Below are 26,423 nucleotides of genomic sequence, written 5' to 3'. Positions count from 1 at the left end.
AATTTGCGACCAGCAAGGCCCCACAAACAGCAATGACAGAGTAACAGGTGCATGAGGCAGATGGAACAAGTGTTTCAATGAGCAACATCAAAATGGAACGGAAATAACTGTTATCAGAAATGGGTTTCGAACCCACGCGGGTATAAACCCGTTGGATTTTTAGTCTAATATTTTAACCCCACGCCTCCATGCTTGTCGATGTGTTGAGATGGTGCTGAGTATCCCCGAGTGGTTCAGGCGATGGATCAGAAATCCATTGGGATCTTTCCGCGAAGGTACGGATCCTGCCGACTGCGGATGCCATTATCAGCGGTTTAACATGCAGCAAACTTCTCATTCTTCAGTGAATTAAAAATGCACGGCTTTGAACACTTCGAGTTTTATGCTCATTGGAATTGATCTGCAAGATTTCACGAAATCGACGACAGAAATAGAACAAAGAATGTGCCAAATGACCGATAGTCTGTCTCTCTCTGTGTGTTTGAGTCACCCGATGTGTTTCTGTCTGTTTGTGTGTGTGTTGGTATGTGCGCGCGCCACACATTTTCTCCGTTTTTCTGAAGGGGTCTCTGTCTCTCTTTCTCTCCCTCACTCTCTCCCGCGTTCCTCACATAATTTGACTCTGGACATGATCCAACAAAGAGATGGAAAAGTGGTCGTTCATCTTCTTTCACCAGTGGCCCGTGGAAAGATAAATAAAGTGTCATTAAGCACCAGGCCGAGCGGTTCAGGACTTAAGATCCAATTGGTTCACAACCGGGTGAACCCCACTCCAGGCAGCTCTTTAATTTAATCCCGTTACACTTTCATACTGCTCAGTTCCACTCGTTTCCCATCTGCATTATGTACCTGTTACTTTGTCATTGCGGTTTTTGGGACCTTGCTGTGCGCATGGCTGGAAACCTGGACGATAATCTTTCCTCAAACAACACCACCAAAAAACAGATGAACTGTTGGTTCTGATATCGAGGTGAAGGGTGAGGCAGAGAGCAGCTTTTAAAATCGCTGGAATATCAGTGAAATTAAATTGTGGAAAGTGGGATGGTCCGAGTTTGTCTTTCAGTGTATTTTCCGCATCCAATATTACAGGTAAATTACAAGAGAAATGAAAGTGAATCTGTTAAAGACAGCAAAAGTGTAACCTCCCTGTCGGTGAATTGAATCCTGGTCTTCCGCGTGGATTTTTCTCTCTGAATACACAGATTCCAATGTTGAAAACGTGACTGGAACATTCTCTCGAACACGAATTATATATAAGACACTTGGAAATCTATGAATAGACATTGATAGCCTTATGGTAGCACTGGGTCTGGATATGGAATGGCCGGTTCAAATCACTGGAGAATGACAAGAATCCCATCGTTTTAATTCTGTTTGGGAATCAAATCACTTATTTAAATGTTTTAAATAAAGCATTAAGCAATTTAAGAGCATAAGAACATAAAATAGGAGCAGGAGTAGGCCACTCGGCACCTCGAACCTGCACCGCCATTCAATAAGATCATGGCTGATCCTGGACCTCAACTCCACTTCCCGCCCGATCCCCATATCCCTTGATTCCCGAGAGTCGAAAAATTATCGATCTCAGTCTTGAATATATTGAATGACTCAGCATCCACAGCCCTCTGGGGTTGAGAATTCCTAAGATTCACAACCCTCTGAGTGAAGAAATTCCTCCTCATCTCAGTCTTGAATGGCCGACCCCTTACGCTGAGACTATGCCCCCTAGTTCTCGACTCTCCAGCCAGAGAAATCAGCCTCTCGGCATGTACCCTGTCAAGCACCCTCAGAATCTTATGTGTTCCAATGAAATCACCTCACATTCTTCTAAACTCCAGAAAGTATAGTCCCATTCTATTCAACCTCTCTTCACAAGACAATCCTCTCACCCCAGGAATTAATCTAGTGAAACTTCGTTGCACCGCCTCAAAGGCAAGTATATCCTTCCTTAGATAAGGAGACCAAAACTCTGCGCAGTACTCTAGGTGAGGTCTCACCAATGCCCTATACAACTGTAGTAAGACTTCCTTACTGTTGTACTCCAACCCCCTTGCAATAAACGCCAACATGCCGTTTGCCTTCCTCATTGCTTGCTGCACCTGCAGAATCACTTTTTGTGTTTCTTGTGCGAGGACACCCAATTCTCCCTGAACACCAACTTTTACTAGTTTCTCACCATATAAAAATATTCTGCTTTTCTATTCTTCATACCGAATTGTAAAACCTCACATTTCCCCACATCATACTCCACCTGGCACCTTCTTACCCATTCACTTAGCCTGTCTATATCCCTTTGCAGACTCTTTGTGTCCTCCTCACAGCTTACTTTCCCACCGAGCTTTGCATCATCAGCAAACTTGGATACATTACACTCGGTCTGTTCATCTAAGCCATTGATATAGATTGTAAATAGCTGAGGCCCAAGCTCCGATCCTTGCGGCACCCCACCAGTTACAGCCTGCCAACCTGAAAATGACCCATTTATCCGTACTCTATCTTCTGTCCGTTAACCAATCCTCTATCCGTGCTAATGGATAATCCCAACTCCATGAACCCTTACATTGTGCAACAACCTTTGATGTGGCATCTTATCGAACGTCTTTTGAAAATCCAAATGTACGACATCCATTGGTTCCCCTTTATCTATCCTGCTCGTTGCATCCTCAAAAAACTCTAATAAATTTGTCAAACACGATTTCCCTTTCATTAAACCATGTTGACTCTGCCGAATCATATTATGATGTTCTAAGTGCCCTGTTACCACTTCCTTAATAATGGATTCCAGCATATTCCCGACGGCAAGAGGTCAGGCTAATTGGCCTGTCGTTCCTTGTTTTTCTCCCCCTCCCTTCTTGAATAGCGGGATAACATTTGCTGCATTCCAATCCACTGGGACCATTCCAGAATCTAGAGAATTTGGGAAGATCATAACCGATGAATCCACTAACTCTGCAGCCACCTCTTTTCGAACTCACGGATGTTGGCCATCAGTTTCAGGGGATTTGTCGGCTTTTCGTCCCATTGGTTTGTCCAGTACTTTTTCTCCAGTGATATTAATTGTATTAAGTTCCTTCCTCTCATTTACCCCCTGGTTCCCCATTATTTTTGTTATGCTTTTAGTCCCTTCCACTGTGAAAACAGAGAAAAAAAATATTTGTTTAACGTATCTGCTAATTCCTGATTACCTATTATAATTTCTCCTGTCTCAGCCTGCAAGGGACCAACGTTTACTTTTGCTACTCTCTTCCTTTTTACATCGAAACATAGAAACAAAGAAAATAGGAGCAGGAGTACACCATTCGGCCCTTCGAGCCTGCTCCGCCATTCAATATGATCATGGCTGATTCTTTATCTCAATACCATATTCCCGCTCTCTCCCCATACCCCTTCATGCCTTCTGTGTCTAGAAATCTATCAATGTCCTTCTTAAATATTTTCAGTGACATGGCCTCCACAGCCTTCTGGGTAGAGAATTCCATTGGTTCACCACCCTATGAATGAAGAAATTGCTCCTCATCTCAGTCCTAAATGTCCTGCTCCGTTTCATAGCCTGTGACCCCTCGTTCTGGACTCCCCAGCCAGGGGAAACATCCTCCTTGCATCCAGCCTGTCTCGCCCTGTCAGAGCTTTATACGTTTCAATGAGATCCCCTCTTTTTCTTCTCAACTATGGTGAATACAGGCTTAGTCGACCGAATATCTCCTCATACGACAGTGCTGCTATCCCAAGAATCAATCTGGTGAAACTTCGCTGCACTCCCTCCATGCCAAGTATATCCTTTCTTCGGTAAGGAGGCCAAAACTGCACACAAACAGGTGTGGTCTCACCAAGGCCCTGAAAACTGCAGTGAGACATCTTTTCTCCTGTACTCAAATCCACTTGCAATAAAGGCCAACATACCATTTGCCTTCCTAACTGCTTGCTGCACCTGCATGCTTGCTTTCAGTGATTGGTGTACAAGGACACCCAGGTCCTTTTGTACATCAACGTTTCCCAATCTATCACAATTTAAATAATACTCTGCCTTTCTGTTTTTCCATCCGAAGTGGATAACTTCACATTTATCCACGTTATACTGCATCTGCCGTGTATTTGCCCACTCCATCAACTTGTCTAAATCGCCTTGAAGCCTCTTTGCATCATCCTCACAACTCACCATCCCACCTAGTTTGGTATCATCAGCAAACTTGGAAATATTACATTTGGTTGCCTCATCCAAATCAGGGGACCAAAGAACGGATCCCCGCGGTACCCCACTAGTTACCACCTGCAACCCCGAAAAAGATCCATTTATTCCTGCTCTCTGTTTCCTGTCTGTTAACCAATTTTCAATCCATGCCAGTATATTAACCCCAATCCCATGTGATTTAAGTTTGTACACGAACTTCTTATGTGGGAGTTTCTCAAAGGCCTTCTGAAAATCATAATACACCACATCCACTGGTTCCCTCTTATCTATCCTACCAGTTACACCCTCAAAAACCTCCAGTAGGTTTGTCAAACCAGATTTTCCTTTCATAAATCCATGTTGACTTTGTCGAATCCCATTGATATTTTCGAAGTGTCCTGTTATCACATCCTTTACAACAGACTCGAGCATTTTCCCTACTACTGATGTTAGGCTAACCGGTCTGTAGTTCCCTGTTTTCTCTCTCCCTCCTTTTCTAAATAGTGTGGTTACATTTGCCACCCTCCAATCTGCAGGCATTTCTCCAAAAACTATACAATTTTTGAAGATGACAACCAATGCATCCACTATTTCCATAGCGAACTATTTTAATACTCTGGGATGCAGATTATCAGGCACTGGGGATTTGTCGGCTTTCAGTCCCATTAATTTCTCCAGCACTATTCTTTTACAAACACCAATTTCCTTCAACACTTCCTTCTCACTGGACCCTTGGTTCCCGAGCATATCTGGGAAGTTGTTTGTGTCCTCTTCCGTGAAGACAGAACCAAAGTATTTGTTTAATTGCTCTGCCATTTCCTTGTTCCCCATTATAAATTCTCCCGTTTCTGACTGTAAGGCACCTACATTTGTCTTCACTAATCTTTTTCTTTTTACATACTTGTAGAAGCTTTAACAGTTTGCTTTTATGTTGCTTGCAAGTTTAATCTCATGCTCTATTTTCCCCTTTTAATCTTTTTTGCTGAATTATGAACTGGTCCCAATCCTCAGACTTGAAACATTTTCTGGCAACTTTCTATGACTCCTCTTTGGATCTAAAATTATGCTTAATTTCTTTTGTTAGCCATGGTTGGGCCGCTTTTCCTTTTGTGTTTTTGCGCCAGAAAGGAACGTATAATTGATGCAGTTCATGCATTCATTCCTTAAATGTTAACCATTGCCTAACCACAATCATGGTAATCCCCAATCTATCACAGCCAACTCACTCCTCATTCTTCGTAGTTTCCTTTGTTTAGATTTAGGACCCTAGTTTCGATTGGACTATTTCACTTTCCATCTAAATGAAGAATTCTATCATGTTATGGCCATTCTTTCCAAAAGGACCACGCAAACAAGATCATTAATTAACCCTTTCTCATTGCACAATATCCAATTAGGGATAGCCTGTTCCCGAGTTGTCTCCTTAACGTACTGGTCTAAAAAACCATCTCAGACTCACTCCAGGAATTCATCCTCCACAGTATTATTACCAATTTGGTTTGGCCAAGTCAAGATGTAGATTAAAGTCACCCATGATTACTACAGTACCCTTGTAACATGCATCTCCCATTCCCTGTTTGATGCCATTCCCTATATTACCACTGGTGGTATTGATTCATGTTATCATGAAGAATCTTTTTTGTTTTCATTTTATTCCGTTTACCTTATTTTATGGACACTCCGCAAATGGCGGATGAAAATAAAATCAGCAATCATTTTGAGAGAATTGTTGTAACCTGGAGTTCAGGTTACATGAGCTGATGCCTGATTGCTGGACGCTTAACTTTCACATATTGATTGGTAAAAAATGGTCCTTGCCTGGGCACAGTTTGCACTCCAGGGATTTGAGCATAAAATCTCGCCTGACATTCCATTGCAGTGCTGAGATAGTGCTGCAATGTTGGAGATGCCGTCTTTCGGATGAGTCGTTAAACTGAGGACCTCATCGGTGGATGTAAAAGATCCCATGGTACTATTCGAAGAAGAGCAGTGGAGTTCTCCCCGATGTCCTGGCCAATATTTATCACTCAACCAACATCTAAACAGATTATCTCATCATGTTCTTCATTGCTGTTTATGGGAGCTTGCTGTGCTCAAATTGGCTGCCTGCATTACAACCGTGAGTACAGTTAAAAGTATTTCATTGATTGCAAAGCGCTTTGGGACAACGTGACACTGGGAAAGGCGCTATAGACATGCAAGACTTTCTATCTTTCTCATTCTGCATGGGGTCATTTGACTGAGATTATCTGATACACCCCTCTACCCATGATTCCTCTCTTGCTTTGTGCTTTTTGCATACTTAAATATTGTTTTTTAAAAATTTATATACGTGTAGATAGCCCACGTCTATTTTTCTGATTGGATGAATTTTGATGAAGAAGATTCTCCACGCCCGAAACGATAACCTTTGTTCTTTCAGATTTAGAATATTTTGCTTTTTGTTACAGTGCTGTGGGACCCTGTCCAGTTTACTAACACAGCAGAAGGGGTAAGAGTACAGGCTGATTTAATACAGAATACAGCAGGTCACTGGGAAAGTTACACACTGTACAGAGCAGCTGGTAAAACTCCTGCTGTAAATAAAGGGCAGGGTCAGTTACACAAGACTGAGTGACTTTATTGTGCAGCCTCCAGGTATCATATTTGCAACTGTCAAAATTAAACCCAAAACCTGTTCCCCCAGAACAGACATTAACTGGCTCGCCTGCTTCATCTGCTGCTGTTCTGCTTCTGCACTCACCCACTCCAAGCTGATTACAATGAGTTGTTTTATGATTATTTCGTGCTCTCTGTGTGTTAATCACATTCCTGTCTCTACCTTGCTGTTTTTTTTATCTGTCTGCCTTTCACTGGTTCTGTCTCTCTGTCAATATATTTATCTTTCTCAGTCTTCTTTCTGGCATTTTTCTCTCTTGTTACTTCACCCTCTTTTAATTTCTATCCCTGTATCACTGTTCCATTTCTACATTTTTTCTCTGTCACCCTTTGCTTCTCTCTTTATATCTCTATGTTTATGTCTTCCATCTTTATCTCTTCTTTCCATTTGCCTCGCTGTCCCTCTCGCTCGTTCTCTCCCCACTCTCTCTGTCTATCTGTCTTTTTCGCCTTCTCACCCCCTTTTCAACTCTTTCTCTCTCTTTCGCTCTGCCTTTCACTCTCTCTGTTCTGTCTCTCCTTTTCTTTATTTCTCTCTTCACTTTCTCCATTTCCTTCTTTTTTATGAATTCACAATCAACTTTAATTTCGTTGTTCGCAGACTACGTAAATGTATCATTAATTCTTGCAAATAAGTCCAACATTATCTTTTATACAAATGAAGAAAAAGTAACAGTAAAATTGGATTTTTTTTCAACATAAAAATACCCATTTCTTCTGTTCAGATACATATATAGTAATTATATTCATAAACATATTTATTTACATAGCTGTCTCCGCAGTTCAGAATTAATTCATTGTGCAAAGTGTTTTGAGATGTGTTAATATAAAGGGCACTGTACAAATTGCGTTTTAATGAATTACATTGTCCATTTGTAGACCAGCAAATATCCGCCTCTTTCTTTTGTTGTCTCACTTTGTCTCTTTTGCAGTCTGTCTCTCTCCTGCACTGATTCTTTCTGTGTCTCCAGTTCTCTTTGTTTCACTTCTTTTGTCTCTATCGCCCTGTTTCAATCTCTCTTTGCAATTTTCCCTGTGTGCCTCTCACTTCCTGTCCACTTTCCTTCTGCACCTCTGAGTTTCTTTCTCCATTTGTCCACCTGTTTCTCTCAACTAGCTATCGCTGGTAAATTCCCTCTCTTTCTCTTAATCTGTGTTATTAATTTCCTGTCTCTGATTTCTAATGTATACATGCTCCTTTCCTGTTTGTGCTTTTTCTCCCTGTATTTCTTTCTCATTATATTTTTCTCCTTTCATGTTTTTCCATCTCTCTTGTCTTTTCTATTTATCTTCCTGTCCCCTCTCTGTTTCTGCCCTTTATTCTTTCTCCCTCTCTCCCTCTTTTCTGTTTATTTATTTTTCTTTCTGATTGTCTCGAGATGTTTCTCCATCCAAATCTCTTACTCTGTTTCTTTCCGTCTTTCTTCAACTTGTTAACTGTCCTTTTCTCTCTGCCGCTTTCTGCTCTTCGGTCACTTTCACTTTCTTTTTCTCCACGTCTTCCTTTCTATCTCTTTCTTCACTAGGTCTTTCTCAATGATCTGCTTTTCTCTCTGTTTATGGCTCTAACTGTCTCTCATTTCCCCTTTCTATCTGCCTCTATATGTAAGTTTATCTCTATGTGTAACCCTGTCTCTTCCTCTCCATGCCTTTATCTATCTATCTATCTATCTATCTATCTATCTATCTATCTATCTATCTATCTATCTATCTATCTATCTATCTGTCTATCTATCTATCAGTCTATCTAACTATCTATCTATCTATCTAACTATCTATCTATCTGTTTGTTGGTCTGTCTGTCTATCTCTCTCTGTCTATCTCTCCATTTATGTGGAGTGCACCCATTCTGATCAGGCCCACAGTAGCTACTTTCATTGACAGGTTTGCCCATTTTGCAGGGCGGCCATTTCGTTGAAGTCCAGTTGAGCTCTTTCGTGCCGCCTGTTGGAGCAACAATTCATGCGTTGTCTGCAGAGCGAATCACGCCTCAATGGGGCAGATTATCAATATAATGTAACATCAGAATCAGATGCAAGATTATTTCAGCGAATATAAAATGTACTTTCCATCCGGTGGGTAGTGCAGGGGGTGGAGTATGAAATGGCTAGAAATAGTTATTGTGCTTGAAACCCTTCAGCCCTTTCTACGATTTAACGAATTTAACAATTAGATTGAGTGGGTATTTCACCGCGTTCTTCAGCTCCTCTCTGAATTTAGCCTGGGTCAGGACATAAATACACGTGTTTGTGCAGGAACTGAGAATCTGCAGCATTCGTGATGTGGCTTCTGTGATATAACGAGGGTCAGTGTAGGGATTATAATACCGAGTGTCTGAAATTCGCCGATAAATGTTATTTGCAACCTGGGTCACCCATAATAGGATAAAACTGCCCGATATACTGAAGAGTAAAATGATGGATTTATTTCGGTTCTCCATCTCTGGATCCTTCTGATTCTCTTCATTGCTGCGGCCCCGGAGTCCCCTGCGGACTCGACTGGCTGCTAAAATACGTCTGACCGTCAGAACATTGAGCAGCAAAATCAGAAAGAACGGGACACAAGGGGTTAAAATGAGGTGAACGAACTCATATGCGGCCCACACTGGGGAAGTGCGGAAGTTCAGTTTAAAGACACAATACCGGGGAACATTATCAATTATAAGGTAAGGTTGATATATAAAGTACCAGGGAACACTCTCTAAACAGCCCAACACACTCACTGTTCCTATAACTACAGCCGCCGTTTTCTCGGTGCAATATTTTCTTTTAAGATTCTCACAACAAATGGCCACAAATCGATCAAAGGTGAAAGCGACTGTGAGCCAGACAGAAACCACTGTGGCTGCAGAACCCAAGAACATAATCGGACGACACACGGGAGTAATGAACAAGAATGAATTGGGGAAATAACTTAGACCAACCCGTGTCAATATCAGATCAGTGATAACGACCAGGAGATCGGCCGCTGCCATTCCCAGCAGGTAGCGACTGATACACTTGGAGAGCCCGCACTTTCCTCGGGACAGGATCACAATCGCCAACAAGTTAACTGTAAGAGAGAGAAAAGGAAGCAGAGAAATTACTGATCAGACCTGGAGCCAAAGCAGCAATTTGACAGGATCTGAGGTTAAATTTCCAGCTTTGTTGCTGCATCGAACGGTGGAAACTGATTCATTAACCTGGACAGCGCTTTCAGGCTGAGAGATGTTTATAAACTCAATTATCAATAACGAATTGTGAGAGCGATAAAGAAAGTGAATAAATGAGCACCGGATCTACTGGAAGGGCCGAGTGAGAGCGCAGTGCCGGTGGGGAAGGGAGAAGGAGTTTTACCGAGCGGGAATCCGGGTTAAAGCCGAATTTGGGCTCCAGATTGACGGGAAAGAGAGCGAAGGCCGGGAAGGTAAGGGGACAAGGGAGGTGCAGCTGGTTTGTTGCCCTGGGTTAAGAGAACCGACAGAGGCTGGCACAAAACGGGGAAAGGCCGAAAGCGGTGGCCGTGAGTTTGAGGCTTCGGATCGGATTGGAAGAGGCAGCTGGAGACAGAGGCAATGAGTGAGATTGGGAGGGAGACAAGGAAAAGGACATGTCGGAGCAGGAGGGGAGTTAGGAGCAGATTGTGTGAGAACGCGGATAAACTGAAGCAATGGATGAGGAGACAGAGGATTCAATGTGGTGGTTGGAGAGGCTGGGATTCACAGGGAGAGACTGCAGCAGAGTGTGAGAGGAAATCTAATCTATCGGTCCCACTAACACAATCCAACTAATACATTGAACGGTTCACTTCAGTGGTTATTGGTGTCAGGGAACAGCTGGTTGGATATAAAATGTGTTCATTAAATTTACTTTGCACATTCAATTAAAACTAAATTAAAATATATGAATTAAATCAACCACGTTCTTCAGTGAATTCTGCTGATTCTGAGTTTTTGAATACAGTATCCTAATAATTCATTAGGATCAAGAAATCACTAATTCTATTCTTTAAATACATTTGAATTATGTTTATTTATTCAGTCAGTGAATAAGGAAAAGTAATAATCACCAAAACAGACTGATGCCCTGATAACGATAAACACACCCAGCGAGAGTGCAATAAAACTCTCACAATCTGACAACTTCTTATTGACATCCTCAAGTCACATTTCCTCTTCATAATTGTACTGGAAGCTTCAACAGTTCATTCCGATGAATGATTCACCGCATGGCCGCTTTATCTCTGTCTCTCCCCATTCTCTCTCTCTCTTTCTCTCTCTCTTCTCACGTTCGTTCTCCCCCTCCCTCTCGTTTTACGTCTCCGTCTCTGTCTCTATCGCTTCTCTATCTATTATTCTGCAATCTCTACTCTTTCTCAATGCCCCTTTTCACATCCGATTCAATCCTAACATCCTGCAGCGCATTCTGTTCCACGGATCCGATTCTCAGTGTCAGTTTGTTAAATTGTGAATCCTCTGTGGAATAGTTTAATGTTTCTACAGAAGATCCAAGTCTCCACCTGTACACCTACACTGTTAACTTCATCTGCAAATCATGGAAGAAACAGAATCAAATGTCTCTTCCAGACAGACCTCACAATAATTGAAATTCCTTCTCCTGTAATTATCGTTCACCTGACGAAGGAGGAAGCCTCCCAAAGCTTGTGAATTTAAAATAAAATTGCTGGACTATTACTTGGTGTTGTAAAATTGTTTACAATTGTAATTATAAAGTACACCATTAGATGGAGCTGTTGTTCAATTCACAAAACGCCAACATCACCGCTGCTGCAAAGAATCGACAGATAAATAGAAGGGCTCAGGATTCCAATGGATACAGTGCAAACTGATTTATCATACCCTCAAAACATTGCATTTTACAATAAACTCATCCACCGTGACACAGAGAAGGAGATGTGAAAGAGTCAGCAGCAAACTCAGTTCAGTAGCCAGAACTTTGGAGCTGCGCCAGATACACACAATGAAATAATATTTCATAAGAGTGAGAACCAATAAATACATTGAAATCCCAGTTAAGCTGAACCATGAAACTGGGGAGGGAGGACATTGCGCTGCCTCCTTGTAACACTGAGACCGTGAGCTGTCTCGTTATCAATCACTCAAAACACATTTTTGAAAAAAATCTGCAGGACACGTTCGTTCCACAACATGAAACTGTTCCGAGCTCCTGATGGTCTGATACCAGCTCTTAGCCCAGACACCTGATTCCAATACATTTAGTACAGAGAATAATTCAGTGACAATGCCAGGGTTGGACATAAAAAGTTCATTGTAGATATAATGGAATTGCTACAAGACCGAAAGTTTACAATTGAAGAGATGCCATTATTGAACAGCACACTTAGTGCAGACAATTATCCAGTGACAAGGTCATGGTTGGATACACAAAGATCATTCCTGCTCAGTCCTGTAACTGAAAGAGCAGAGACTCCATCAGTCAACTGGTAGAACAGAACAGGCGACTGTGTGAGACATTCAGGGAGCAAACATATTTTGCTAAGTACAGCAGCACAGTTAACACCGATTTACACCATTAACAGCTGAGATAACAGCTTACCCGGCACTCCAATTACTGCAAGGGCAGGATAGTAAATATCTTCTATCTGATAAATTATTGGATATTCCATTTCTGTGAGAAGCAGTCACTTCCGTTGTTCTGGAAACCAGAAGTCCGGCAGGTACTCTGAGCTGATACATTCCAATGAACCCTGATTTATACAGGGGACAAGACTCCACTGACACGGTTATACTCGTGATCATTGCTATTAGTTACAGTCACTTAAACAAACACATTATATCTGCAGCTTTGACTCCGATATAAATAATGCGGTGGATTTAACACAAACATCTCAAAGTCCAGGACATTATCTTAATGAGACCTCTCTCAGGAATAAAGTTAAAATCTGTGCTCAGTCAGGACTGATCCAACAATAATGAGCGGCTTCATTTACAGTTTTCATATAATTGTATTGGACATATTAACTCTTAGCGATTCATTTATGATTTATACCGATTTATCCGCAGTGTACATTAAATCCAGTGTCTCAACCAGGCCCGTTTCACTCTTTTCCTGCAGTTTCCCAGTTATAATATGAATTCTGAGTCTCTAACCCGAGGAGATTTAAAGGGCAGGTTGAGGATTGCAGCCTAGAAATGACTGTGGGTGATATTAAGGGACGGAGACTGAAAGTGCCCCATTGAGATTCCTCACTTATCGTAACTTTGACGTCGTATTCGACCCCGTGCTGAGCTTCTGACCCCATATCCTCTTGATCACAAAGACCGCCTACTTCCGGGTCCGGAATAACTCCCGTTCCACTCGCCCTGCCAATCTGCTACTAAAACCCTTACCATGCCTATCTACCCTCTCTGGCCTTTGTTCTCCTCTCCGGCATCTCCAAAAATTTCTACTCATCCAAAACTCTGCTGTCTGTAACCATTCCCTCACTAACTCCTTCACCAATCATCCAAGACCTCACTGAGCTGCATTGGCTTCCAGTCTCCGAAGTATTTATTTATTTCTTTCTTAGAAACTTAAATACATAAGAGCCTCACCCCTCCCTATCTCTGCAACCGCCCCCAGCTTTACAGCCCCTCTCTCTTCTCCTCCACCCCTGGCTGCTTGTGTATCCACAGTCTCTTTGGCCTACTATTGGCAGCTTATTCTTAAGCCACAGCCACGCCCCAGAATGTGCTCCCTCACTCCCCCCATCTCCATTACTCACTTTCAGGTATCAGCTGTGATTCAGTGGGTGGAACTCTTGCCTCTGAGTTAGAAGTTGAGAAGGTTGTGGGTTCATAGATCCACTCCAGAGACTTGAACACAATATCTTCATTTCAGTGCTGTACTGAGGTAATGCTGCACTGTCACAGGTGCTGTCCTTCAGATGAGACGTTAAACCGAGGGCCAGTCTGTCCCCTCAAGTCGATGTACAAGATCCCATGGCACTATTCGAAGAAAAGCAGGGAAGTTCTCCACGGTGGTCTGGGCCAATATTTATGCCTCAACCAACATCACTAAAACCAGATGATCTATTCAATTTCACATTGCTGTTTGTGGGATCTTGCTGTGTGCAGTATGTCCGCTGTGTTTCTCACATTAAAGCAGTATTTCTTTGGTTGCAAAGCACTTTGGGACATACTGAGATTGTGAACTGCGCTGTATAAATGCAACTTTCTTTCTTTCGTTCTATCCATCTCTTGCTCCAAGCTTTTGTCCCTCTGCGAATATCCCCATCTTTGGCTAGGGACCATTTTTGTCTGATTATATCTCTGTGAAGCACCTTTAATTTCTGTCCATGCAAAAGGCGCTTTATCAATCCAGGTAGTTATTGTTATACTTTACCATCCTCCTCTGTCTTCATCCCACCATTGGTGGCCATTCCTTCACACAACTAAAACCAACCTTATCCCCTCCGTCTCTCGTTTTACACTCCCCTTAAACCCTCCTTGCCGAAAGATTTCATCATACCTCCTGATTCCGTTTGTGCCTGTTTTACTTCCAGCCCCTGTGAATCCCCTTGGGAATGTTTATTACATTAAAGGCGGTCTGTGAATGCAAGTTGTTGTTGATTTTTATTGGAATGTGTTCATTAGTTGTCCACTGTATGAGCAAAAGTAATTACTGGGCTAATATTCTTGTACCAGAAAGAGATTTATGTAATAGGCGGATTTGATGAGATACATTAATTTCGGCAACTACTCGGAGAAATCTTTTTGTTAGAACAACATAAGTTGGTTTGTCTACAGACAACACATTGAAATAAGTTTGTCCCTTTGTGAGACAACCTTTAGGGAGTCTGCTATCTAAGATGAGACCAGCTACAGTGACTAAGATGATGATTTATTCGTTATTTGTCTTTTTTCTCTTTGGTTATAACTGATTTTACTGCACCCTGGCTGATGACAAGGATGAAGCTTTAATAGTTATTCTCTTCGGTTAGGGACTGTTTCACTTTTTGCCATCCAATCTGCGATATCACTGCTCCCTGGGGCTGATTGAGAAAGACCCCGTATGTTCTGACATTGTGTTGACTTGGTATGAAATTAGATTGTTGTTATTGGTACGGGAGGGAGAGAGAAATCCATTGGATACGTGTCGACCAGAGGTTCTAACCTTATTTGTGGAGAGACTCTTAGAATCCATCATTGGATCGAAAACAGTGGAGCAGGCTGCAGTGCTCGGGTTAAAAAAGGACTGTCCATGTGCCAAACCCCACTAAGTCCCACGGTTTGTCGAGATGATTTGGACTTAGACTGACGGAGGACAATCTCTAATTTTGCTGGGAAACAAAAGCAGGGTTTGGCAAAATATGAGGAAGACTATAACAACATTAAAGAACGATGTAGAAGGCTTGTCTGGATTGAGCAGACACGAGGAAGCTGCATTTTAATGCTAAGTGATACATATTTGAAGCAAATCAATGAATTTGTGTATACAGTTAATGAAAAGACGCCGAATGATGTTGAATAAAAGTGAGAATTAAGTACTTAAATGTGTAATTCCATGGAATTGTGACGGCAGCTCCATAAATGATAAACAAATGCAAACAGCATTTTGAATTTTATAAGTAGCTCAAACAGTACAAATATAAAGAAGCAATGACAAATTTGTACAAAACATGGGTTGGCCTACATTTCCAGAGTATTGTGTGCAGCTTTGTGCATCCCATTATAGAAACGACATTAAAGCCATAGAGAGCACAGTGCAGATTCACTCTAATGAAGCCCAGGAAGGGAAACTGTATTCGGGTTAGATATTGGAACTATTTCCACAGAAACAGAGAAGACTGGGGGAAACCAACGTAACGGGAAAGGAGGGTGAAGAATACTTAAAATGTGAACAGGAGAACTTTCTTAATCTGTATGTTTCTAGCCCAAAGAGGAAGGAAGCAGGGCTGGATCCAATTCTATGGAATGAAGTAGGGCAGGTGGAGTGTGTTTCATTGGGAGAACATCTGGGAAATAGTGATCATAATATAGTTAGGATTAAATTAGTTACGGAAAGGGACAAATGAAAATCAGCTGTCAAAATACCCAATGGGAAGAGAGACAAGGTCAGTAGTTTCAGAAGGGATCGAGGACAGGTGCAAATTGTTGTTGTAACAAGCTGTTGCGGGGGTGGTGTCGACGCGATTAGACCCCACTTGTGTTGCTTGCCGTACCTCTAACTTTAATCACTCATGAGCATAGGAACAGAAGGAGGCCATTCAGACCCTCCAGCTTGTTCCGCCATTCTATTAGATGGTGGCTGATCTGGACCTCAACTCCACTTCCTCGCCTTTGTTCCGTCTCCTTTGATCCCCTCACCCAACAAAAATCTTATCAATCTCAGTCTTTAAAGCTTCAATTGACCCCCAGCATCCACAGCCTTTTCGGGGAGACGGTTCCAGATTTCTACTGCTCTTTGTGTGAAGAAATGCTTTCTGACATCTCCCTTGAACAGTTTAGTTATAATTTTAAGATTAGCCCCCTTGCTCTGGAATCCCCCACCAGAGGAAATAGTTTTTCCGTATCTCCCCGATCTAATCCCCCGATCATTTTAAACGCCTCGATCAGTTTTCCGCACAAGCCTCCAAACTTTAGGGAATACAAGCCAATTTTATGCAACCTGTCCTTATAATGCAGCGATTTAAGCCCCCGTATCATTCTGGTGAATCTGCGCTGCTCCCCCTCCAAGGCCAATATATGCTTCCTGAGGTTCGGTGCCCAGAACTGAAGACAGTCTCCTGATGGGGTCTGACCAGAGCTCCAAACAATTGAAGCATAATTTCCACCCCTTTGTATTCCAGCCCTCTTGAGATAAAGGCCAACAGCCCAATGGGCTTTTGATTAATTTTGGTGAATTGTGTACTTGAACCCCTAAATCTCTCTGCTCATCCACGGTTCCTAATCTCTCCCCATTAAGAAAATATTCTCCTTTGTTTTTCTCTGACCCAAAGCGAATGGTCTCACACTTGCCCACATTAAACATCAATTCTGCCCCAGTTTTGCCCACTCACTTAGTCTGTCTGTTTCCCTGGTTTCTAGTTTCTGAACAGGATCAGATTCTGTTTTCAGTACAAAGTAGTAAGGAATAAAACCTCCCCTTTTATTTGACCTGGGGATCGAGGGATATGGAGCTAAGGCGGGGAAATGGAGTGAGATACAGATCGGCAAAGATTTAATAAAGTGGCGGGAAAGGCTCGAGGTGTTGAATGGCCTCCTCCTGTTTCTGTGTAACAGGCTTGAGAGGCAGAGTGGACTCCTCCTGTTCCTGTATAACAAGTTGAAGGGGATTAATGGGCATCCTCCTGTTCCTGTGTAACAGGGAAGGGGTCTGACGAGGCTTCCGACTGTTCCTTTGTAACTGATACGAGGGGCTGAATCATGGAAACAGAGAAAGTTACAGCACAGAAGGAGGCCATTCGGCCCATCTTGTACGTGCCGGCCGAAAAAGAGCTATCTAGCTTAATCCCAATTTCCAGCACTTGGTCTATAGCCGTGTAGGTTACGGCACTTCAAGTGCAAATCCAAGTAATTTTTCAATGAGTTGAGGATTTCTGCCTCTCCCACCCTTTCAGGCATCGAGTTCCAGACCCCACCAACCTCTGGGTGAAAAAGATTCTTCTCAGCTCCCCTCTAATCCTTCTACCAATCACTTGAAATCTATGTCCCCTGGTCAATTACCCCTCTGCTAAGGGTAATAGGTCCTCCCGATGCACTCTATCTAGTCCAGTCATAATTTTAAACACCTCAATTAAATCTCCCCTCAGACTCCTTTGTTCCAAAGAAAACTGCCCCAGCCTTTCCAATCTTTCCTCATAGCTGAAATTCTCCAGAAGTGGCAACATCCTCGTAAATCTCCTCTGAACTCTTTCGAGTGCAATCACGTCTTTCTTGTAACGTGGTGGCCAGAACTATACGCAGTACTCAAGCTGTGGCCTGACCAATGTTTTATACAGTTCTGGCATAAACTCCCTGTTCTTCAATTCTATGCCTTGGCTAATAAAGGAAAGTATTCCATATGCCTTTTTAACCACCTTATCTACCTATCCTGCTACTTCAGGGGTCTGTGGTCATGCACTCCAAGGTCCCTTTGTTCCCCTAAACCTCTCAGTATCCTCCCATTTATTGTGTACTCCCTTGCCTTGTCTGTCCCGAAATGCATTACCTCACACTTCTGTAGATTGAATTCCATTTGTCAATTTTCTCCCCATCTGACCAGTCCATTGATATCTTCCTGCGGTCTACAGCTTTCCTCCTCACTATCAACAACACGGTCAATTTTTATATCATCTGCAAACTTCTTCACCTAAGGCGCTTCGCAGATGCATAATCAAATATAAATGGACACTGAACTACAGAATGAGGTATTATGAGGATCGGCCGAAAGCTTGGGCGAAGAGGGGGTTTCCGAGGAGGGTCTTGAAGGAGGTGGAGCGGTTTTGGGAGGGAATTCCACAGCTTGGGGCCTTGAAGGCTGGAGGCACGACCGCCAATGGTTGGAAGAAAAGTGTGGGGGTGGATAAGACGCCAGAATTGCAGGAGCGCAGAGATCTCAGGTGGTTGAAGGGCTGGAGGAGGTTCCAGAGATAGGGAGGAGTGAGGCCATGGAGGGTTTTAAAGAAGAGGATGAGGATTTTAAATTGGAGGCGTTGGGGAACTGGGAAACAATGTGGGACAGCGAGGACAATGGTGATGGGTGAGCGGGACTTCCTCTGTGTATTCCAAAGCAGACATGTTCATTGTGATTTTTTAATGTTTTTTGTTTACTTACATGGTTAAACAGACATGTAATAATCAAGATCGCTGATTTACAGTTTGCATGCCAATATGCTCAGAATCATCAAATTTGAGCCGAAGAATATCACTAACAATGTGATTGTACCACATTTGGAATGGGAAACGCCGACGTAACTTGGCACGATGCAGTTACACTCTCTTGCCAGTGAAGGCCCTGCAGTGCCACTGCTGGTGGGTGGGTGCAATTGCAGCGTGACAAGTTTCCAGAGGCGGTTCCCATTTTCAAAGCGGCCTTGTGGTTTAAAGAACATAAAAATTCCAAAAGGAAAGAAAGACCAAGGACTATCTAGTTGACCTTCTACCATCCTGGGTAGTCGCATGATGCAATGTTAATCGAGTTGTTAACTAAACATGAAAATCAATCTCAATAAATTATCAACATCAGACCCAGGCATGAGGGGAGGGAAACCCCAGTGGTGGAGAGCTTTCGGAACCCAAGGTCCAAAGTCACCTGTTCCTCTCAACCATGTTACACTTACCACATGTCATGTCCCATATTACTCTTATATTTGATCCTATATTTTCTTTATGACTATACCAGTTGTCCACCAGAAACGTTCAAGTTTGCGTCCACTGGACCTAAGGGAGTGGTGACGGGGGCCGTACCAGGGCGCGCGACCCGGGTGAGAGAGAATAATGGTTTTAATGGGGACAAGGGCATCAAAGGTGGAGGTGAGGGTGTGATTGGAGGGGCAAAGGCTAGACAGTTGTGAATATGGAAATGCCGTTGTAAATGATTTGGGGGAGAGTTTGTTCCAGGGACGAACACAGAAAGAAGTGCAGTTGGGAGGGGGTAGGGCGATCCGGTTGGAGAGGGATACAACTTCGTCGTCAGAGATGGCCGTATCCGTGATTGACACGATAGGAGAAGAGAGGTCACGTGAGCTGGCAAGGTCGAGGCGGTGGCTATGAAATTGAATGGGGAATTTATATGGACGGTGAGCGACCTTATGGTAAAGGATTGGTTAGTTAACAGGAAACAGAGAGTAGACAAAAATGGGTCATTTTCAGGATAGCAAGTTACAAGGAGTGGAGTGCCACAGGGATCAGTGCTTGGGTCTCAACTATTTACAATCTATATCAATGAATTGGATGAAGGGACCGAATGTGTAGTTGCTAAATTTGCTTATGACATAAAGGTAGGTAGGAAAGTAAGTTGTGAAGGGGAGATAAGGTGTCTACAAAGGGATATAAATAGGTTAATTATGTTGAGTGGGCAAAAATCTGGCAGATGGTGTATAATGTGGGAAAATGTGAACTTGTCCACTTTGGCAAGAGGAATAGAAAAGCAGTATATTATTTAAATTGAGAGAGATTGCAGAACTCTGAGGTACAGAGGGATCTGGGTGTCCGAGTACAAGAATCACAGAAAGTCAGTATGCAGGTACAGCAAGTGATTCGGAAGGCAAATGGAATGATGTCATTTATTGCAAGGAGAATGGAAAATAAAAGTGGAGATGCTTTGCTACAGTTGTACAGGCATTGGTGAGGCGACATCTGGAATACTGTGTGCAGTTTTGGTCTCCTTATTTAAGAAAGGACATAATTACTTTGGAGGCGGTTCAGAGGCGATTCACTCGACTGATTCCTGGGATGAGGGGGTTATCTTATGAGGATAGGTTGGACAAGTAGGGACTGTATACACTGGAGTTTAGAAGACTGAGAGGTGATCTCATTGAAACACATAAGATCATGAGAGGACTGGAATGGGCAGCTGCTGAGAGGATGTTTCCCCTTGTGGGAGAGACTAGAGAGACTAGGACCACAGTTTAAAAATAAGGGGTCACCAATTTAAGATGGAGATGAGGAGATTTTTTTTCTTTCAGAGGGTCGTGAGTCTGTGGAACTCCCTTCCCCAGAGAGCGGGGGAGGCAGGGTCATTGAATATTTTTAAGGCTGAGTGAGATAGATTCCTGATTATCAAGGGAGTCAAATGTTATTGTAGGCAGACGGGAAAGTGGGGTTGAGGTCACAATCAGATCAGCCATGATCTTATCAAATGGCAGATCAGGCTCGAGGGGCCGAATGTCCTCTTACGAGTGAGGAATATGCCGCGCCATGAGGTTACAGATTGTGCTGGAATATAATTCTGCTGCTGCTGCTGACGGCCCCCAGCAACTCATGGATTCCCAGTTCGTATGTTCATATGAGAGATTAAGGGAGGATAGGAGGGCAGTGAACTCAGAGAAGAGAGAACATGATGAGTTGAGATGGAGATTGAAATCACCGAGGATGAGAAGTCGCTCGGTGCAGAGGCTGAGGGAGGAAAGCAGTGAAGATATCTCGGTGAGAAACTTGGCGTGGGATTTGCGTGGCTGTGGAGAACGAGGATTTTATAGGAGAGGTGAGAGGAGCGGAACAACGTGAGATGCTCAAAGGAGGAGAAGGTGCCAGTGGAGTAGGGGGTCAGACATTGGAGTGATTTGGTGATAAGATGCACACCGCCACCGCGGCGGTCTGGGCGGGTCAAGTGATAGATATAACCAGGCGTCAGGCTCAATTAAGGGGGAAAGTGTCATCACCCGTCAGCCAGGTTTCTGTCAAGGCCATGATATCGATGCAATCATCCACAGTAAGATCATGGATCGCAAGGGCTTTGATCACAAGTGAACGGACATTCTGGAGGGAGATGCGGAGAGGGGCGGCGATAGCTGATCCACTGGTAGAATCGACAGTGTCAGCGCTGGGAGGGGTGAGTGGGACAGGAAGGGTAGCCCACAGCGGATACGTTGGGTTGGAAGGTCGGTGAGAGAGTCGGAAGGGGCAGTTGGGGTTGCTGCTCAAAAGGAGGTAGCGACGAGTGTCTCAATGGGCCCTTCAGAGGATGTCAAGAGAGGCACAGAAGGAAGCTGTGGGATTATCTAAGAGGCAGTCAAGCCTGGGATGGCGGTAGGAGAGTAGGAAGGTGGAGGAGTGCTGAAGGTTTGGGATAGGGATTGGGGGGGCAGAGTAGCCGAGAGGAGAGAAATGAAAGGAGGCATGACGACAGGAGGGAGGGGCCTAGGAGGGGTAAAGAGAAAAGAAGAAAAAAGGGGAAATAGAAGCGATGGGCTCGGGTCTGGAGCGGCAGCAAAAACACACACGTGAATGGACACAGGGAAACTCAAGTTACATAGGCGCGGTTACAGAGCAAGATTGGGATAGAAATGTCCTGGTAATAAACAGAGAATAGAGGCGACAATAGGAGGGAGAACAAAGTTATAGTCAGTGATCCTGTGGTGGGATAAAGGTGACGTAGATAGGATGGAGTCAGCTTGGAGCATCGACGAAATGATGTCCTGGTTCGGAGACAGGTGTGGAGGGAGAGAGAATCCAGAAGCTGTTTGAAGTACCAGAGAAGGCACTGCTGGAGGTATTTCCGTGAGAATGAAGAGCCCGGATGTGTGCAGAATCGATGGCGGGGCAGAAAAACGGTGGCGAAGTTGGAGGTCATTGTAAGATCCAGAAGCGGTGGAGAGATGGACTACGGCCCAGGAGAGTGAATTTCTGGCCAGGAATTCTCACTTCAGTAAAATAAAACTGAAAAACCAGTAGGACCAATGGGACAGTCATCAGCTCAGCAGATAACAGCAGTGGTGGGGGTTGGGCTGTGTGTCTGGACAAAGTTACCTGAAAACTTAAGCAACTGAATAGCAGATCAGAGTCACAGCAGCTGAGTCTTGCAGTGTAGTCCAGTGGAGAAGCGTCGTCTTGACGGCAGAGAAGGCCAGGAATTTGGAATTCAAATTTGAGCAAAGATCCAGCCTCAGTGATGAAAACAAAGAGTAGGCATGGTCGGGGGATGGGCAGTGGGCCCAGGTAACTTTAAACTTGCAGCTTGAACTTGTAGTTAGGGCAATAATGCACCCACCATTGGAGCCAGGGGAACTTAAACAGTGGAAGAGGGGAGACTGGGGGAGAAAGGGCAAAGGTTGGCAACGGATGGCCAAGCATAGAGCGACAGTGCAAACGAGCTCCCGAGGGAGCAGCCAAACCTGGGCAGGATCTTAGCCTCAAGAATATCCGGGTAATAGAGGAATAGGTGATCAATGTATCTTTACCCGAACCCAGGTGTTTGGTGAATGGGACAGACATCCAGGCACTACAGTCACAAGGATTTATCTGCAGTTTCAGACTTGCTTCCCTTTGGTTTAAACTTCCCATCGAGGCGACTGCACGGAGTCACAGACAATGCCTCGCGCCTCTTTGTGGAAGGCGGCAGACACTTGTATTCCTGGTAAATGTGGAGGAAGATCATTTAAAATGGGATTAATCTGTCCGTCAGACTCATCTTCATGGACACAGGAGGGCGGCTGGTGGGCGGTGACCAATGATAGGAGAATAATGGGCGGTCAGTGTGTGTCACATTTCCAAGTCAATCGTTCGTTCAAGAGGAAAACCATTGGCCAGGGTTAAAATAAGTTACCATTGTTGGAAAATAACTGTGGCTCTACATCGGTTTTATCATTAAACAATGATAATATGGCTATTACAGGCATCATGGGCAAGTGGAGTTAGCTTCGGAACAGAGGAACATGAGGAGGCCATTCAGCCCCTCGAGCCTCTATTTTTTTTTCTTTTCCAGTATTTATCCAATTCTCTTTTGAGAGTTACTATTCAATCTGCTTTCACCATCTTTCAGGCCGTGCATTCCACATCATTACAAATATCTGCATTAAAACAATCTTTCTTCATGTCGCCTCTGGCTCTTTCCATGTCCTCCTGAAGTCTGTTACTAGCCTTCACATTGCTTATTGCATTCCTGAGTTACATATCATCCGAAAACTTTGAAATTATACCCTGTATACCTAAGTCCAGGCCATTAATGTAGATCACATATAGCACGAAAGCCAGTCTTCGGCCAATTCGATTCACTTCACGTGATATCAAGAAACGGCTGAGTGCACTGGATACAGCAAAGGCTATGGGCCCCGACAACATCCCAGCTGCAGTGCTGAAGACTTGTGCTCCAGAACTAGCTGCGCCTCTAGCCAAGCTGTTCCAGTACAGCTACAAAACTGGCATCTACCCGACAATGTGAAAAATTGCCCAGGTACGTCCTGTCCACAAAAAGCAGGACAAATCCAATCAGGCCAATTACCGCCCCATCAGTCTACTCTCAATCATCAGCAAAGTTATGGACCGTTTCGTCGACAGTGCTATCAAGCGGCACTTACTCACCAATAACCTGCTCACCGATGCTCAGTTTGGGTTCCGCCAGGACCACTCGGCTCCAGACCTCATTACAGCCTTGGTCCAAACATGGACAAAAGAGCTGAATTCCAGAGGTGAGGTGAGAGTGACTGCCCTTGACATCAAGGCAGCATTTGACCGAGTGTGGCACCAAGGAGCCCTAGTAAAATTGAAGTCAATGGGAATCAGGGGGAAAACTCTCCAGTGGCTGGAGTCATACCTAGCACAAAGGAAGATGGTAGTGGTTGTTGGAGGCCACTCATCTCAGCCCCAGGATATTGCTGCAGGAGTTCCTCAGGGCAGTGTCCTAGGCCCAACCATCTTCAGCTGCTTCATCAATGACCTTCCCTCCATCATAAGGTCAGAAATGGGGATGTTCGCTGATGACTGCACAGTGTTCAGTTCCATTCGCAACCCCTCAAATAATGAAGCAATCCGAGCCCGCATGCAGCAAGATCTGGACAACATCCAGGCATGCGCTCATAAGTGGCAAGTAACATTCGCACCAGGTAAGTGCCAGGCAATGACCATCTCCAACAAGAGAGAGTCCAACCACCTCCCCTTGACATTCAACGGCATTACCATCGCCGAATCCCCCACCATCAACATCCTGGGGGTCACCATTGACCAGAAACTTAACTGGACCAGCCATATAAATAATGTGGCTACGAGAGCGGGTCAGAGGCTGGGTATTCTGCGGCGAGTGACTCAACTCCTGACTCCCCAAAGCCTTTCCACCATCTACAAGGCACAAGTCAGGAGTGTGATGGAATACTCTCCACTTGCCTGGATGAGTGCAGCTCCAACAACACTCAAGAAGCTCGACTCCATCCAAGATAAAGCAGCCCGCTTGATTGGCACCCCATCCACCACCCTAAACATTCACTCCCTTCACCACCGGCGCACTGTGGCTGCAGTGTGTACCATCCACAGGATGCACTGCAGCAACTCGCCAAGGCTTCTTCGACAGCACCTCCCAAACCCGCGACCTGTACCATCTAGAAGGACAAGAGCAGCAGGCACATGGGAACAACACCACCTGCACGTTCCTCTCCAAGTCACACACCATCCCGACTTGGAAATATATCGCCGTTCCTTCATTGTCGCCTGGTCAAAATCCTGGAACTCCCTTCCCAACAGCACTGTGGGAGAACCGTCACCACAAGGACTGCAGCGGTTCAAGAAGGCGGCTCACCACCACCTTCTCGAGGGCAATTAGGGATGGGCAATTAATGTGGACTCGCCAGCGACGCCCACATCCCGTGAACGAATAAAAAAAAATGGTCCTAACACCAACCCCTGGGGAACACCACTGTATGCTTCCCTCCGGCCTGCAAAACAACCGTTTTCCATTACTCTCTGCTTTCTGACCCTATGCCAATATTTTATCCACATTGCCGCTGTCCCTTTAATTCCATATGCTTCAATTTTGTCTGTTAAGTTTACTTCATGAAAAGCCTTTTGAAAGTCCATATTTACAACATCTACCACACTGCCCTTATCAACCCTCTCCATCACTTCATCAAAGAACTCAATCAATTTATTCAAACGCGATTTTCCGTTGACTAATCCGTGCTGACATTCACTTATTAGGCCATTCTTTTCCAAGTGCAAAATAATTTTGTCGTGGATTATTGTCTCTAAAAGTTTCCCCACCACTGACGTTCGGCTGATTGGCCTATAATTGCCGGGTTTATCTCTCCCCTCTTTATTGAGCAGGGGTATAGCAATTGCGTTACTCCAATAATCTGGCATTGCCCCGTATCGAAGGAGGATTGGAAGATTGTGGCCAGAGCCTCTGCAATTTCTACCCTTCCTTCCCTCAGCCACACAGGATGGATCTGGTTAGGATCGGGTGATATTTCTATTTTGAGAGCTGCCAACCTTTCAAGTACCTCCTCTTTACCTATTTTTGCCCTATCTAATATCGCTGCTACCTCCTCCTTTACTGTGACAGTGGCAGCATCCTCTTCTCACTTGAAGACTGATGCGATGCATTCATTTAGTACCTCAGCCATGCCCACTGCCTCCACAAGAAGATCTCCCTTTTTGTCACAAATCAGTCCCACGCTTCCTTTGACAGCCCTTTTACTCATTGTTTTATCAGCCGCGGTGTATCCTTACTGACCATTGTATTATCAGCCCCCATGTATCCTTACTGACCATTGTATTATCAGACCCCATGTATCCTCACTGACAGTTGTATTATCAGACCCCATGTATCCTTACTGACCATTGTATTATCAGACCCCATGTATCCTCACTGACAGTTGTATTATCAGACCCCATGTATCCTTACTGACCATTGTATTATCAGCCCCCATGTATCCTTACTGACCATTGTATTATCAGCCCCCATGTATCCTTACTGACCATTGTATTATCAGACCCCATGTATCCTCACTGACAGTTGTATTATCAGACCCCATGTAACCTTACTGACCATTGTATTATGAGACCGCATGTATCCTTACTGACCATTGTATTATCAGCCCCCATGTATCCTTACTGACCATCGTATTATCAGCCCCCATGTATCCTTACTGACCATTGTATTATCAGACCCCATGTATCCTCACTGACAATTGTATTATCAGCACCAATGTATCCATCATGACCATTGAATTATCAGCCCCATTTACC

General features: G+C 44.0%; 1 protein-coding gene across 1 annotated transcript; it reads right to left on the bottom strand.

The window, feature by feature from the left end:
• Positions 1-8,972: 8,972 nt before the first annotated feature.
• On the bottom strand, positions 8,973-12,451 carry LOC137315762 (probable G-protein coupled receptor 139). Its single transcript, XM_067980253.1, has 2 exons — positions 12,382-12,451; positions 8,973-9,877 (listed from the first exon to the last, which is right to left on the bottom strand). The coding sequence occupies exons 1-2, from the start codon at positions 12,449-12,451 to the stop codon at positions 8,973-8,975; spliced, it is 975 nt and encodes a 324-aa protein (XP_067836354.1).
• Positions 12,452-26,423: the final 13,972 nt, after the last annotated feature.

Source organism: Heptranchias perlo, unplaced genomic scaffold (assembly GCF_035084215.1).
Source record: "Heptranchias perlo isolate sHepPer1 unplaced genomic scaffold, sHepPer1.hap1 HAP1_SCAFFOLD_56, whole genome shotgun sequence".
Taxonomy (NCBI): domain Eukaryota; kingdom Metazoa; phylum Chordata; class Chondrichthyes; order Hexanchiformes; family Hexanchidae; genus Heptranchias; species Heptranchias perlo.
The sequence above is the reverse complement of the archived record's forward strand: the minus strand, read 5'-3'. Positions and strand labels throughout refer to the sequence as shown.

Coding starts and splice junctions, on each gene's coding strand:
- LOC137315762 (XM_067980253.1), bottom strand. CDS start 12,451: ATGGAATATCCAATAATTTATCAGATAGAAGATATTTACTATCCTGCC. Junction 9,878..12,381: donor TGCAGTAATTGGAGTGCCGG/GTAAGCTGTTAT, acceptor TCTCTCTTACAG/TTAACTTGTTGGCGATTGTG.